At 35.7% G+C, this 18064-nt stretch overlaps 1 protein-coding gene across 1 annotated transcript; it reads left to right on the top strand.

Moving 5' to 3' along the window:
- Positions 1-1070: 1070 nt before the first annotated feature.
- Positions 1071-17204, top strand: LOC128096972 (selection and upkeep of intraepithelial T-cells protein 1-like). Its single transcript, XM_052717189.1, has 7 exons — positions 1071-1146; positions 7709-8056; positions 9843-10124; positions 13783-13887; positions 14374-14388; positions 16286-16387; positions 17050-17204. The coding sequence occupies exons 1-7, from the start codon at positions 1071-1073 to the stop codon at positions 17202-17204; spliced, it is 1083 nt and encodes a 360-aa protein (XP_052573149.1).
- The last annotated feature ends 860 nt before the right edge of the window (positions 17205-18064 follow it).

The following is an 18064-nucleotide window of genomic DNA, read 5'->3' as shown; positions in this document are numbered from 1 at the left end:
GAAACATGAGGCAACTAGCTGGTTACTATCCAAAAACAGAAGTGAAGTACATTATTCAGCTGACTTTCTCTCTTTTATATTTATTCCAGTACCTCACCCCATGGAATATTGTTGCACACAGGTAGACTAGGTCTTCCTACCACAAATAACCTGGCATAGAATCTCCCTCACATATATGTATAGATCTATCTCCTAGGTGATGCTGTATCCAGTTGACCAGCAATATTGACAGTTATAGTCATAGGCCCGCATGTCTGAATACTTCATTCTCAGATGGTAGAGTTATTTTGGAAACTTGAGGTGAAACTTTGATAAGGTTGTCATCTGGGGACAGACTTTTGGTTTGATAGCTTGTACTCCTTCTATCCTCTCTTATTTCCTGATTTCAGACTTAATGTTGCTTTATACACTGGCCACCATGTTTTTCGAAATACAATGTACTATTTCCCTTCTTAAACTGTAAGGCAAAACAAAATTCTCTTCCCTTAATCTGATTCTTTTCAGATATTTGTTAATGAGGAAAGTGACTAATACATCTATGATAGGTGGTACCAGATAATCATGGGGCTCCTTAGTTACAGGTGAATTGTCCCAACCATCAGGAAATCCATGCTAGTGATCTCATTCAGTGCTCTATCCTCTATGCCAAGTTGTCCTTACCCTACCTAGGACATTAAATATTAGGCTGCCCTTCACTGTTCTTAAATTAGATTGAGATTTAGCAAATGGATATTTAAATGAAGTGTTTCACCCAAGTCTGTACCCCTTTCAATCAGACCCCGAACTCAAACCTTACCAATAGCTCCCATAATAATGAAGAATATCAGGAATTTCTTCAGAGTTGTAGTAGAGACAGCCTAGCTCTCCAAAAGTCTTCTCAAATGCTTATTCCAAGTGTTAAATTTCCCTGAGCGCTTATGTCCATTTCCTAGTTCTGTCAGAAATGGTGAAGAATGCCACAATTTTACAAATATCTTATAGTGACCAATCTATTTACTCTTCTCTTCTGTGCCTGTATCCTACTACTATTTTCACTCTTTGTAACCGGCCTCCTTCTTTTTGTAGGTGCAATGGGATCTACAGGATTACGTTTCTATGGACACTGTGTTGTCATGTTCCTTCTTCAGATGATCACACCAAGCTCAGGTATAAATCTGTCACTCACTCTTATAGCTTTAGCAATATCAAGTGTGCCAGGAATAATAAGGATCAATAACATGGACAAGATTTTAATACCATTATTCTTAAGGTTCTAGGTAACTGTATTAGTTACTTATTCCTGCTATAAAATACCACTACCAAGGCAACCTAAAAGGGAAACCATTTAATTGGGCTGAGGGTTTCAGAGGGTTAGAGTCCATGATGGTGGAACAAAGACCTGATGGCTGTAACAACTGAGAATTCACATCTTTTAAGCATAGGGCACACTGGGATTCAAAGCAGCCTCTAGTAACATACTTCCTCCAGCAGGGCCACACCTGCTAATTCTTCCCACACAGTTCCACCAACTGTGAACCAAGTATTCCAGCATATGAACCTGTGGGGCCACTTTCATTCAGACACAGTAACCATAGGTTTAGGAATGAACCATTCTCAACCACCAGAACTTCTTAGATTTCTATCAGGTTTTTGGGAGAAAATACAAGTGAAGAAAATACTTGCTCCTCAGAATCCAATATTCATATTAAGCCAACATTTCTTACATACCACTTTTATATTGAGGAAATGGTTCAGGTTGTAGGTTTAATGGGAATCTCTGGGAGTTATAAATATAATAAGATGAGAATAGTTGACACCTTAATCTATAGTATACAATTGAATTTGTAAGGGGATTTGTGCAGTCAATATATAGATTCTTTTTGGAGGCACATGAAAGAAAAGTATGAGACAAGAATGGCACAGAAAGTTCTATTACAAGCTACATGTTAAGTGGTAAGGTTAATTTTGAATCATATTTAATTTGGCCTCACATTTGGCTAGGTTGCTACAAGTGTGTTTTCACAGTCTTAAGCATAACTGTGAATACAGCTGTAAACATATTTCTGTAAGTAGAGCTGCTAGCACTTGTTTATATTTTACTATTTTATTATGGTATCTACACTTTTGCCATTTCATATCCTTACTGATGGTAAGCATGAGCTTGTCAGATAGGTCTTACAACTGTCAGTGTTATTTTTCCACATCTTCATATAAGAAATTAGAGTCTCTGTAATTACACTTTCCTTTTGAATTAATCAATAATGCAACCATATTTCAAAAATTGCAATTTTTTTCCTGAAGAACATTTATGTCCTATTTCCTTTGCATTTCTAATCTTCTCTTCCTTGCTTTTTAACAACTTTTAAAAATCAATTTTTCTCTGTTGTATCTCATGCAAATATTTCTGTTTTAATAAAATTCAAAATAATTGCTAAATGTATTTGGGATGTGTAGAATATCTTGCTTTAACTTTTTATTATTTTGTTGATGACAAAGTTTCCCTAAAGTCTCTATCATGTTTCATTTCTCCTTTTTAACATTTATTTTTAAAATTTTATTGAAAATATTTCATACAATATATTTTGATCATATTCTTTCTTCTTCCCAACTCCCATTAGTTCTTCCCTACCTCCCAACCCACCAAACTTCATGTTCACTCTATCTCTCTCATTATCTCTCTTTTTGACCCCATCATCAAAAAAGTTTTATAACGTTCATTTTTCAGATCATCTTTGGTTTCACAGGAAAATTGTGCACCAATACACACAGTTGCCAAATGACCCAACTCTATCTACTTCACATATGTAGATTTGCCTAATTATCTTTAGTTAGTATGATATATTTATTACAATTCAATCATGATGGGTAGATTATTACTAACAAAAAATTTAAGTTTAAATTAGAGATAATGGAGTAATATTCTCTTGTTCCTAGATCCTGATGAACTATATATTGATCCTACCTTATTTACTTCAAAACTAAGACCCATCGATGCTAAAGTTGCTGAATGAAAAACTAATGTTATGAATATCTAATTACTTAAAATATATCCTTGACAATGATGCATGTCTTTAATCCCAGCACCAAGAAGGCAGAGGCAGGAAGATTTCTGTGTGTTTGAGGTCAGCCTGGTCTACAAAGCAAGTTCCAGGATAACTAGAGCTACACAGAGAAACTTTGTCTCAAAAAACATAAACAAACAAACAAACAAATAAATAAACATTATCCTATGGAAGCAGATTTTTAAATTTTTAATTAAAATATAATTTCATCATTTACCTCTCTTCTCCCTTCAACCCCTCCCATGTCTCCCTCCCTCACTCTTTGTCAAATTCTTGGCCTCTTTTCTTTAATATTTTTTCACACAAACACACACACACACACACACACACACACACACACACACACACTCACACACACACGAATGAATCTACAAATACAACCTAATTAGCTCATTTAGTGTTGATCATATGTATATACTTTTAGAGTTAGCTACTTGGTATTGGATTACCAAAAAGAAGGGTCATCTCTGGGGAAGACTAATTTTTCCTCTCTTGGTAGTCATTAATTGCCCATAGCTCTTCATCTAGGGATAGAACCCTGTGAGATTTCCCCTATTTACACTGGCATGTCAACTGGTGTAGTCATTGTTCAAGTCTTGTTTAAATAGTTACATTGTTGGGATTTTGTGGGTGTAATTTTCTTTTCATATCTATTAGATACAACCTCATAGCAGATTTACTGCTCCTCTGATTCTTACAATCTTTCTTTCCCTTTAAACAGATGTTCCCTGAGTCTGATTTGTATGAGTTGTGTTATACATGTGTCTGGGTTCCCCATAGTCAGTTGTTCTCTGCATTTTGATCAGCCATGGCTTTCTGTAAGGGTGAGGGGTGAGGGCTACATTTATCTCTGGATTTAAGCAAAAGTATTTAAAATGCAGTTAGGAATTATACTGGATTAGGAAAATGGCAGTAGTAATAAATAGCTTCTGTACACCTGAGGAAACAATCAAGTGAGTGAAAAGGAAGCCCATGGAGTAGTAGAGAATTTTGGCCAACTGTACATCTGTCAGGGGATTATTTACAAATATACAAATTACTCAGAATACAGAGTCAAGTAAAGCAACCAAATTAAAAATGATCTGAACAGAGAATTCTCAAATGAAGAAATAAAAATGGATAAGAAATATCTCAAATTATCTAATGAGATGATCATGTGGGTTTTTTCTTTCAGTTTGTTTATATGGTAGATTACTTTGACAGATTTTCATATGTTGGACCATCACTGTGTCTCTAGGATGAAGCCTACTTGATTGTGGTGGATATTCTTTTTGATGTGTTTTTAAATTCAGTTTGCAAGTATTTTATCGAGTATTTTTGTATTAATATTCATTAAGGAGATTGGTCTGTAATTCTCTTTCTTTTTGTTGTGTCTTCATGTGGTTTGGGTATCAGAGTTACTGTAGCATCATAAAATTTTTCTCAATCTAAAGAAGGACATGCTATAAAGATACAATAAGCTTACTGATCACCAAATAGTGTGAACAAAAAAGTCCCCTCACCACATCATAAGCAAAGCACTAAACATACAGAATTAAAAAAGAATATTAAAAGCTGCAGAAGATAAAGGCCAAGTAACATACAAAGGCAGACCTATTAGAATTACACCTGACTTTTCAACAGAAGCTCTAATATCCAGAAGGGCCTGGACAGATGTTTTGCAGACTCTAGGAAACCATGGATGCCAGCCAAGACTACTATACCCAGAAAAACTTAAATCACTATAGATGGAGAAAACAAGATACTTCAGACAAAGTCAAATTTAAACAATATCTATCCACAAACCCAGACCTACAGAAGGTGCTAGAGGAAAACTCCAACTCAATGAAGTTAGTTACATCCACAAAAGCACAAGAAATAGAAAATCTCATATCAGTAAAATCCAAAGAATGGAAACACGTGCATGCATGCGCACACACACTACTACTACTACTACTACTACTACTACTACTACTATTAAAACAACAACAGAATAACAAGAATTAGCAGTCATTGGTCATTAGAATCTGTAGCTAGAAGTTTTCCTGTGTCCTGCCCAGTTCTGTAGCCACTTGGTCCCAAGTAAACACACAGAGGCTTATATTAATTACAAACTGCATGGCCTATGGCTCAGGCTTCTTGCTAGCTAGCTCTTTCATCTTAAATTAACCAGTTTATATTAATCTATATGTTGCCACGTGGCTGTGGGCTGTGGGCTGGCATCTTCCCTTCCCGCCTGTCTCTTTCCTGTATCTCTGTTTGGATTTCCTACCTGCTTCTAAGCTGCCTTGCCATAGGCCAAAGCAACTTATTTATTAATCAACTAGGACAACATAAATTCACAGCATACAGAAAGTCATCCCACAGCAAGTATCTCTCAATATCAATGGCCTTAATTCACCAATAAAAAGACATAGGCTAACAGAATGAACATAAAAACAGGAGCCATCCTTCTGCTGCATACAAGAAACATACTTCAACATCAAAGATAGACATTACCTTAGAGTAAAGATTTTCCAATCAAAGGGACCAAAGGAACAAGCTGGTGTAGCAACAAAATAGACTTCAAACCAAAATTAATCAAAAGAAATGGACAAGGACATTTCATACTTATCAAAGGAAAAATCCACCAAGATGATGTCTCAATTCTGAACATCTATGCCTCAAATACAAGAGTACTTGTAAAAGAAATATTCCTAAAGCTTAAATCACACATTGAATTCCACACATTAATAGTGGGAGACTTCAATATCACACTCTCACCAATGGACAGGACATCCAGACACTAACAGAGAAATAACAGAACTAACAGTTGTTATGATTCAAATGGACCTAATAGATATCTGCAGAATGTTTCACACAAACACAAAGGAATGCACCTTCTTCTTGGCACCTCATGGACTGTCTACAAAATTAAACATATACTTGGTCACAAAGTAAGTCTCAGCAAATACAAAAGAATTGGAATAACCCCCTGTATCTCATCAGATCACCATGGAAAAGCTTGAGTTCAACAATAACACAAACTACAGAAAGCCTACAAACTCATGGAAACTGAACAATTCTCAACTAAATTACCACTGGGTCAAACAAGAAATAAAGAAGGAAATCAAAGACTTCCTAGAACTCAATGAAAATTAATGGACAACATACCCAAACTTATGAGACACATTGAAAGCTGTGCTAAGAGGAAAGTTCATAGCACTACTATGCCTGCATAGAGAAATCTCATTGGAGAAATCTCATACTAGTGACATAACAGTACTCCTGAAAGCTCTAGAAGAAAAAGAAGCAAACACAGCAAAGAGTAGTAGATGGCAGGAAATAATCAACCTGAGGGCTAAAATCAGTAAAATAGAAACAAAGAGAACAATACAAAGAATCAATGAAGCCACCAGTTGGTTCTTTGAGAAAATAAAGACAGACAAACCCTTATCCAATCTAACTAAAATGCAGGGAGAGAATATCAAAATTAACAAACCAGAAATGAGAAGGGGTCAGAACAACAGGCACTGAGGAAATCCAGAGAATCATTAAGTCATACTTCAAAAGCCTGTACTCCACAAAACTGAAAAATCTAAAAGAAATGGACAAATTTCTTGATAGATACCAATTACCAAAATTAAATCAAGATCAGATAAGCAATTTAATTAGAACTATAACCCCTAAGGAAATAGAAGCAGTCATTAAAATTTCCCAACCAAAAAAAGCTCAGGACCGCATGGTTTCAGTGCAGAATTCCACCAGACTTTCAAAGAAGAGTTAACACCAATACTCCTCAAATTATTCCCCAAAATTGAAAGAGAAGGAACATTGTCAAATTCTTTTTATAAAATAAACATTTAAGACCTTATTTTGTTCTTTATGAAAAACAATTTTATTATTATTAAACATCAATTTATCAATTATACATTAGCACTTGGAACTGTTTAGCTTCAAGAGAAAAAACTTAAATTGATTTCATAATGTTGACAAACTCAGAAAAATAACAGAAGTGACTGAAATTTAAGCAAGTTTCTTACTGGGAAACTTAGAATACTAAGATTTTTTTCTTCTTACATTTAGTAAGTATGACAGAACAGAAATGAGAGACTATAAAATGTCTTCTATTTCCACACTTTATTCCAGTTAGGGACTCATTGTCAAATTTGAAAATTTATGAATTCTAACCTGAAATTGAATCTGCTGTAACCACCTTGAATCAAAAGAAAAAGCAACAACAAAGATGTTTTAACCAGGGCATGCTTACAGGGGTAGACTGTGGTACTTTAGTGTATCTTGTTGATGATTCTGAAGACAGATGAGAAGGTTCTATGGTAAGAGATTATAGTGAGTGAAGGAGGGAGATAAATAAATATTCAATGATTAAGAATTAAGCAGAAATGGACAAATATAAGAATTACACAATTCAAGAAGCTCTGTGTAACTTTGCCAGAAAAAAACATAAATTTATTCAATGGTTTATTATGAAGAACATCAAATATTAAAATCAGTTAAATGTATAAATTAAGGTAACTTTGGGATGAAGTAGCTATTAATAAAGGGATTTTTTTCTGTTGTGTGTTGAGGAGAAACAGGCAGAAGGGGAAGAGGGAGAGGCAGGCAGGATGGGAATAGGGAAAGACTGATTTAAATAAAATAAGTTATGTCCTGTCACTACTACCTTAAGTTCTTGTTTTCCTTACCAGAGAAGTTCACAGTGACTGGCTCAGAGGGGCCAGTCTTGACTCCACTGGGTGGAACCCTGGAACTCAGTTGTCAGTTGTCTCCACCACAAAATGCACAGCACATGGAGATACGCTGGTTCCGGAACCATTATACACAGCCAGTACACCTGTATAGGGGTGGTAAAGACCTGCATGGAGAAACTATCTCTAAGTATGTGGAGAGGACAGAACTCCTGAAAGATGCCATTGGAGAAGGAAAAGTGACCCTCAGGATCCTTAGCGTGACTGTTGATGATGATGGTCCTTACCACTGTGTCTTCAAAGATGGCGATTTTTATGAAGAGCACATAACAGAGGTCAAGGTCACAGGTAGGCATGGATCTTTCTGAGGTTCCTATAAATCCACATTTTCAATCCATCAGGGTTTGAAACAGTGAAATGTTCAATGTTTCTGTGTCTATATTATATTGGTTCATTACTAAGATCAGTTTTACAAACTTTGTTTCTCATTTAGATCAAAAATAAAATTATGGCCATGTACACGTCAAGTCTATCAGTAAATTTTGTTTTAGGTTTATACAAATTGCTATATTTCTAACATATCTATGAAACACTTTTAGGTTTGTTTTATTTTTTCAGCAATTTCTAACAACATGTTAATAAAATGTGATTTTTACCAGTGACTTTAACTTTAAAATAGTTTTCTTTGTGGTAATTTTTATTCCCAATTCTCCTTAAATCAATTCACTGGCTACTTAGTGTGAGGTTAACATTCCTGTATCATCAGTGTCTGCAACTACGTAACATTTAAATTTTTCTTCTCAACCCTGTAAACTGTTATGAATGGCAAAATAATGGCAGGAAAGTGAGTTGAAGTAAAATGAAGTGATTTGTACTTTGAGCATATGTGTTTTGGACTATACATAGTTAATATTTGTGAACCTTATATTTTCTCTCAACCCAATGTTTCTGTGTCTATATTATATTGGTTTATTACTAAGATCAGTTTTACAAATTTTGTTTTTCACTTAGATCAGTTGTGTTGGCACAGGTCTTTAATCCATGTACTTAGGAGGCAGAGGCAGGCAGATCTCCATGAGTTCAAGGCCAGCCTAGTGTACACAGAGTTCTAGGCTAGTCATGTGTATGTAGGGAATTCCAGTCCAGCCAGAACTCCATAGTAAGACCCTGTACGAAAAAGAAAGGGAGGAAGGAAGAATGTAAGTAAGAAAGAATAAAAAGAAAAAAGAACACCACAGCATATATATATATATATATATATATATACACACACACACACACACACACACATATATACATATATATATATATATATATATATATATATATAATAATTTCGATTGATTTAAATTAATTACCTAAAATCAATCATTCTCTTCTGAAATATCACTTGCCCTTTTTAGGGGTTTAATCATCTCATTTAAAAAGTAGGATTGGATCAGACAGCAAATATGTAGAATCTGTTGTATCAGAAAGCTGTTTTAGACAGTTATTTGGGGATTATGTTTAATCACAATTCTTTCTTCTCCACATTTTAGGCAATTCTTATGTCCCAGATAATGTCCTAACACTTTCAAAGACATTAACTTGATCTAAATTAGTATGCACTGTATTTTGAAGACACCAATGTGTTATTTATTCCATATGAAATACACTGTGTGTAAATATCAACTGGACACACAGAATATGAAATTGTAGTTTCAATTAAAGACTCAAAATTGCATATATGATATTGTTGACTTTAACATTTAAAATTGGGACTCAAGGGTGATTAAGTGTTGACCATGGAGAAAACATTTTAAGCCACAGATTTTATGAGGAAATAATATTGATTTTTATTTATTATTATATTTCAATGTCCCAGACTAGTCTTAAATTAATAAGAAGTAAATATTTGTTAGTGAATCAGTAGACAAATGAAACAAGCACCTGTTTTTATGTAACAAGCACCTGGTCATATAGAACATTTTGCTAATGGTGTACTGTGACTGTATATTAAGTTCTTCCCTATTTTTGAAACTCATGCTTCAGGCTTTAGTTATCAGTCAAAATGGAGGAGAGAGTTTTATTTTTCGGTCCTATTCCCCATTTCATTCACTTAAAAATGCTGTTTTATTCCTGTGTTTTCAATCAGCTGTGAACTTGCGGGTACAGATCCACCTGCATCCTCCTAATACCAAAGGTTTAATAGTGGAGTGTCACTCTGGAGGTTGGTTCCCACGGCCTCTCATAGAATGGAGAGATGGCAGAGGAGAGGTCATTCCAGCTGCATCAAAATCTCATTCACAGGATGGAGACAAACTGTTCATTATGAACACAACCCTTCTCGTTAAAGACAGCTCCTCCCAGAAAGTCATTTGCTGCTTTCAGAACCCTCTGACAGGTCAAGAGCAAAGGACAAGTGTTGTCCTATCAGGTAAAGTCTGAGTATTTGTTCTTCAATATCAGCTATTGCAGATAATTTAAAACTAGACAGAATGATTCATTTTCTTGACTTTATTTCAAAAGCACTAATTTATTTTAGTTTTATTCATCATGTTGATTTTATCTTGCTTATTGTCTTTTCCACATTCATTTATTTTACTTTGCCTTCTAGATATTGGAGTTCTATGACAATTTCAAAACTTTCTTTATTTGGGGGGATTTTACACATGTATATAGTGAAATATGATCATGCCCATCTCCCCTTTCAGCTACCCCCTTATCCTTTTCAACACACACATCTCCCAACTGTAGCTGGAGTTTTCTCTCCAGGTCCCGCCAAACCCTGGCAGTCCCTTAGCCCACTTATAAAATAAACATACAGATGCTTATATTATTTAAACTGTTTGGCCATTAGCTCAGGCCTATCATTGTCTAGCTTTTACTCTTACATTCGGCCCATTTCTATTAATCTATACTTTGCTGCATGGCTTGTGGCTCTTAGATTCTTTCTGCCCTCACTTCTGAAATGTTCCCTGAGCCTTAATGATGGTGGGACTAATACAGATGTCATGTTTAGGGACTGAGTACCCAGTTTCTTATTCTTAGAATTTTGAGCATTGGCTACTGCCCATTGCAAAGGAGGCTTCTCTGACCGAGGTTGAGGAGAGTCTAGGTCTATGGGTGTAAACACAATTGTTTAGAAGATAATCAGTCAACACAAATACTGAGAAAAGTAACTATAGCATTTTCTACACTTGTGTTTATGAGTTTCTGAGCCATGGGCTTTTGACCAAGATTGCAATATCAAGGATGAAATTTCCTTCCATGGAGGAGGTGTCAAACAAAATCAGAAAACAGTTACCCCATTATAGTTGTTCCACTATTGCCCCATCTCACTTGGCACCTCAGTATTATAGTATGCAGAGTTCAGCACTAGGCAGGACCATTGGTGTCTTTTCTCCCCAGTCACCTTCATAGATACTTCCAGTACTATACAAGCTAGCTAGCAGGGCAGAAGCTTGATTAATTTGCTGCCTTCCAAATCACACATCATATATTCAGCTTCTCTAAACAAAATTTTTGAAGTGATCCTTGACTTCTTTCTATATGGAAGTAGATATCTTTAAAATATATCTAGAGTCTCATTGTTATTGTAATCTCAAAGCAGAAATTGGATTCTGGGATCCAGTAACCTAGACTCAATCCAGTATTTCAAAGGAAAAACAGTTAAAGATCTTGATGGTGAGTGAACTGAGTTTGACCCAAGGGACTCACATGGTAGAAAGTAAGAATCCACTCACACAGTAGTCCTCTAATCTGATGTGCATGCGTGAGCGCACACACACACACACACACACACACACACACACACACACACACACACAAAATATCACCATCACACACAAATAAATAAATGTATAAGCTGAATAAAATTTAGAGAAGGATGTTGATGGTAACACATGATGTGGAACTTTAAATTTAGTGTAGTCAAAGTGAAAATACAAATCTTATGGCTGTCCTACAGTAGCATCACCATTTGTAAATTATTAGAAGAGAATGAATAAATGAAAGAGTTGAGGGTTCTAAGGAAGACCCCATGGTACTGGTACCAAGAAAATTGTTGCTTTGTAAGGACTGGGAAAAAATCTTCTCATGGTACAGGATGTTTGTCAGACCTATGCTCCTGGAGTTTAATACATATTGAGAGATAAGAGCAACTCATAAAAGATCAGGTCAGAGGAAAAAAATGGAGTCAATGTTGATGACTGCATTCTTCATCATAACTTTTGACCACTATCATCCCTGCCATCTAATTTTAAGACTCCATCACCCATGCTCAGTTGTAGCAATAGGATCCTTGAAATTTCCCATTGCTACTTTTGCGCATAATTAGATAATAATCAACCAATAGGAGGAAAGACTTATTAAAATAGTAATCATGAAACATTACTCTCTGTTCAAGTCCTTGAAAATTCACCCTATCTTTTCCCAGAATAAAATGCCTCACAGTGCTCTGTGTTGAATGTGCCCATTACCTTATATATTCTCATCTCCTATGGGTTTCCATTGTCCACACCAATCTACTCACATGGACTTGGCTGCTTCTCATACAGAGAGACTAACTCCTGCTCTCAGATATTCACTCTGGATGTCTTTTATTCTCAGCATGCTATAAATTCTACTCACTCCCTTATTTCTTTAGCTGTCCTCTGATCCAACTATCAACCATCTTATTAAAGATTACTGAGATAAAAGTCCTAAAAGCGTATGATCTGTCCCTCCACACACCTGAGATTCTGTTATTTTGCCATTTCTTATTCTTTTAGCATTATTCCACTTTAACTCACTGTACAACTCAATTATAATTGGCCTTTACCTACTTTTGTCTACTTTGTTGGTTGCATATACTGATATGTATAAACTGTTTGAAATATTTCATATTATATTATCTTCAAAGAACACCAATTTACATAAGTGTATTGAAATAAAACTCAAAGTGTGCCTTTGTAAACTGCCAAATAATCATGCATTTGTCAATTGTTTATATGTGTTCATGATACCAATGTAAGATTGAGATGAAGGGAGGTATGTTGAAAACTCAAAAGAATTATGTAGGAATAACTCACCTAACACTTTAGAAATTTAGTTTCTTCAAAATATCTCTGCATTTATTTTTCACTCAGTTTCATTTTCTCATTCAATTAAATCTTCAAAAGGAAGTAAAGCTCTGTACTCTAGTTGTGTCAGAAACAGGGAGATACATAATTCCAAGATATAAACAAAGTTTAAACAATCTATTCTCCTTCCATTGTTCATAGCATATTTGTATATGCATATATACATACACACATATACTCTTTCTCACAAACATACATACATATGACATACTATGTGTATAGAAACATATATATCTAAAACATACACACATATATAATGCATTTGCAACAATTGCATATATAAAAAATAAGAAAGAAAATAGGCAGTACTTGTTATTTATTTACAACTTGAGTTAATCATAAAAAGCATATTTTATGAATCACATCTTCCTTAAGAAGTTATGCTGTTTGAAAAACAAGTTTGAAGGCTAAAAGTAGAGCACAGTTGATAGAGCATTTGTCCAGAGTGCACAAAGCCTCTGGGTCCAATCTCTAGCACCACATTCAACAGGCTTGTTGTACCCCAGTAATCCCAGTACTAGGGAGGTAGAGGCAAGAGGGTCAGGAGTTCAAGGTCTTCCATATATGAATTCTGTACTGCACACTGTATGAGAGCTTAGACAAAGGACTGGAAGGTGGAGTGAGGGATGACTTTATCATGGTTACTTGAGACCTGTGTTTGAGTCACAGGCAGAGGAAAGGAGCACTTAGCTTTGCCTCTTCCCTTTCACTGAAGAAGCTCCTGTAAGGGAGTGAGAGGGAATAATTTTACACCAGTCTTACACTAAGTCATACCTGGCTTACCTTTATTCCAGACCTGCCATGCTTTTCATTGGGCCCACAATAACTTTCTCCAAAGTGTATTACATCTAATATGCCAGAGATATGAGATCTTTAATAAGAACACACCTTGCAGGCATCATCATTTGTTATTGGATGAGTCTAAACACTTAATGTTTCCTACATTCTAAGATTTGTGACCATCTATTTCAGATGCATTTTTTTCATGGAATAAGATTTGGAAAACAATTCTGGGTATAATATTACTTGTGATGGTGTTCTCTATAATGGTTTCCAGTTTTCAGCTATATTACAGACGTAAATGTAAGTAGTTTTGAAGGATGAGAGATAAAAAGTGGGAAAGTGGGGAGGGGTGACTAAAGCTGAATGAACATTGATTTCCAAACCTCTACTTTTAGAATGCTCTAATGCCTCGTGTCATCAGTTAGATGTGTGTAGTTAGTTATTCTTTGTTCCTAGATTGTCTTATCTTTCTACTGGAGCTATTGACAATGTTGTTTATAAAACTTGGGGTCCTAGAACCCCAATCATGCTGGAATTACTTTGTCCTATTGTGACAGAAATTCAAACTAACCTAGAGAACTTTTCAAAACTTAACACCATTTTCACAGATTTGTCACTTCATTTCTTCAAGGATCCAAAAACTTTGTCAAGGGTAACAGTGAAGTTCTCAACGGTACATGGTAAAATGATTATAAAGCGGTCACTTGTCACAGCAAAGAGAAAATAGATCAAAGGGATGTGTACTAATTGTAACATCTGGTAATTTACTTATTATAGGAGACAAAGTTTGCATCTGTTCTCAACTATGCTGCACTCAGGAGAGGAGTATAGAAGAATATATATAAATCTGTCTTGGCCTTGAAAGTGCTCTTGAAAAAAAAAGTCTCAAATACAGACCCCTTTTGGAAGAGCACGATTAGGCATCCTAGATCTCCTTCCACATGTAGTTTAGACATCCGCTGAGGAATTCATTCTTAGTGATTTTACACATTTCTGAAGTTCTTGAATTTCTTGTTGACATTGAAAAGTGATATTGTAGTCTGAACTTGCTAGCATACTCCAATAGCTCCTGTTTTCTACCACTGCATCTAAGGGATATAGAGAGGAATGCCTGAAAGTCAGTTAGTCAAGACTGACTCCAGTTTGACTGTCCCTGGGGATACCTTGAAAGTGGTTTGTTGACTCTCATCTCCCTAACACTAAGGTGTGTGCTGCAAATATGATTTTATTCAATGCTAGGGACAGATCCCAGGGATTCGTACATACTTAGCACAGTTGTAGTGATATTGTGTTTCCCAATATATTGTGTACCCTAATAAACTCATCTGGGGTCAGAGAACAGAACAGTCACTAGATATAGAGGCCAGAAAATGGTGGCACACACATCTTTAATCCTAGCATTCCAAAGTCAGAGATCCGTCTGGATCTCTGTGAGTTCAAAGCCACACTGGAGAAAGCCAGGCATGGTGACTCACGCCTTTAATCCCAGGAAGTGATGGCAGAAAGCAGAAAATTATATAAGGCCTGAGGACCAGCAAATAGAGTCTTGTTAAACCTTGAGATTTTATTTCAGCTGAGATCCATTCAGATGAGGACACAGAGGCTTCCAGTTTGAGGAAACAAGATCATCTGAGGAATTGGCAAGGTGAGGTTGGATGTGGCCTGTTCTGTTTCTCTGATCTTTCAGCATTCACCCCAATACCTAGCTCCGGGTTTGTTTTTATTAATAAGACCTTTTAAGATTCGTGCTACACACAGTATTTATCAACTGAGGTACATCTGTACACTGTTACTGCATTCTTTAAGAATGTAAGTTTAAGGATAAATACTTAGAATATACTTAGAGATTATGAAGGCCCAGTTAGTAAAGTACATTTGTAGGTTCTCCTGCAAGATCTATGATTTTGCTAGCCCTGGATGGTTGGCCAGGTTCCTGTATCAGTCACGATTCCTTCTTGTTGAGCAGGTCATAATGTTGGTTACCACTGAAGCATGCATGACAGTGTTGCATCCTTAGAGTTCTCATGCCATATGCACGTATGTGTATGTAACAACAGTTAATGAAAAAGTAGGCCATGAATTTGAAAGAGATCAATGGGGTGGGGGTAATATGGGAAGGTTTAGAGGGAGAAAAGGGAAGAGGGAAATAACAAAGTATATTATCTCAAAAGTTAAAAAAGTGTAGAACTTATTCTGTGTGTCTTACATTCATTGAGCTATCAAGGGTTAACCATGGCTTTTCAGAATCTATTGATTTACAGTCAAACATATTTTTAAATAGAGTTTTACTATAAAAATCTCCTCCCATTATTCAACTGTTTCTCACTGGCACACTTTGAACCCCTAACATTTTACTAACTTTGGTACACAAGGTGTTGAATGGATCATTTCCAAGGGGGTGGTATTAATTTTATAACAAGAATTATCACATCAGACCGATAGACAAGAGGGAGCAAAGTAAAGATTACCCTCTTTCTGCAGGCTTGTCGGTCTCAGTCTGGAACTGTTCCCATCCTATAAAGCCTTCTGCCCCTCCCTCATGCCAGCCCTCTGATTTTCAGTCCTAAGTCATGTTATGTTCTAATAAACACAGGGAGATGACATCAGATTACAGCTCTTGCTTTCTTGATATACTTTTCAAACCTAAGGAATCTCTACACCATAACCAGTGATTATAACTTTGTTTCTCTAGGTAGCACCTGCGCTGCTCCTTGGGTGATGGGCATATTGATAATGATGTTTTCAGGATTGATTGTCATAGGACTCATGGTGTGGTTGTATATGAAAGAAAGAGGTAAGTACCATCAAGTGTATATACAGTAAATATCCTTTTTACCGAATGCCTAGTCACTGGTAAGACATTTGGCTAAAGAAAAGTAATGTTTGTTTGGATTGCAAGACCAACAGGCTCCTGAACTTCTTTACCTGTTTTACATTATTGGTCGCATCTGCCTCAATTTTGTAGGTGTAATGGAAGCTATATAAACAAGGTAAAAATTGAAGATGGGGTAATTCTTTATAGTAATGTGGGATTATAGCCCAAAAGCTGAATGCAGAACTCACAAACTTGAGGTAGATTTTCAGTAATTTTTTTCATTAACTTTCTCTTCTGAGATTTGGACACAGCCTAAAATCAAACTAGAGTTAATACACAAATTCATCAATATATTTGTTATATGAGTGATCCCTCAGAACTTTATAGACAGTGTAAGAATCCAGTCATAAAAGATGGGCAGATAATTTCCTTGGTCAAAATGAAGTTCCCCTTTTTACTTTTTTTTCATTTATTTGATTTGAAGTCTATTTTGTAAAGTATTGGGATAACTTAGCCTCTTCTACACTCATACATCCATAAGGCACAGAGCAGTAGAACCTGAGAAGTGAATCTATCATAATTCTGTAGTACAGCCTTACCATATCTGCTGCAAATTTCCTAATCTTTGCAATTCTCCCCAGTTCCTGTTTCAGATGCACATTTTGAATTGGATACTTTGTGGTTGGAAGATATAAGTGTCATCCTGTGTGCACTGATGGTTTCTGCCACCATGCTCATTTCTTATGTATACTTCAGATTGAGAGGTAAATGGGATGAGAAGTGTGTCAACTCATAGACTGTGTTTCTGTGTGATGTCAAGCTGTCTAAAAGCTGAAATTCCTAATCATAGTCACGTAGTTTTTAAAAAATGTAAAGCGGAAAGCATGTGTGCTCTATAAAGACTTTCAATTTATGGCCTTCTCCAGGCTTCTGGGAAATATAGTTACACAAATGATGGTGCCTCAAATGCTGAGGACAGTCTCAGATCTTACTGCACACTTATAAGAAATGTATCAGGGAAAGGTGGAAAGGCTGCTATAATTCATCCATTCTCTGAACAGTTTGTTTCCACTTCATCTCAAGTATTAAGATGATAATTGAATGCCATAAATTCCTCTATGAGAAGCATGCAAGTTTTTACAAGGAATGGGCCAAGAAAATTCTCAACCCTACACTCATATCTTGGAAACATTCCCTAAATTATGCCCAAAGCTAAATGCCCAGCTTTTATTGTGCAACTTATAGTCTTTATGCAAACAGAAGTGTATATATATATATATATATGTATGTATGTATGTGTGTGTGTATGTAAGCCAAAATAGAAATTTTCGACACCTGTTTTTTTTATCTACCAATAACCTATAACCCTAAAGTATTACATTAAAAATATGCACACTATTAATCAAGTTTTAATTTTTATTGCCAGTGAGCTTTCCCCTCAAATACAATGAAAAGCTGTAGTGAGTTCCTATGGATGATACAGAGAAGTTATTAAGCAAATAGATTCATAGATTAAACTCAAAAGAATGATACACTATATTTTTATTTTTGCATTTTGTGTATAGGATTTTTGTTGAAGTTTCTGATATAGAGTTGGAAAAGCCAAAATGAGAATATTCACCAAGCCTCAGCAGTAATTTCCAAATCTCAGCAGTT

The sequence above is a fragment of the Peromyscus californicus genome, unplaced genomic scaffold (genome assembly GCF_007827085.1).
Source record: "Peromyscus californicus insignis strain IS unplaced genomic scaffold, ASM782708v3 Scaffold_5__1_contigs__length_169319896, whole genome shotgun sequence".
NCBI classification, from domain to species: Eukaryota; Metazoa; Chordata; class Mammalia; order Rodentia; family Cricetidae; genus Peromyscus; species Peromyscus californicus.
This window is presented reverse-complemented; position numbering and strand designations above follow the sequence as displayed.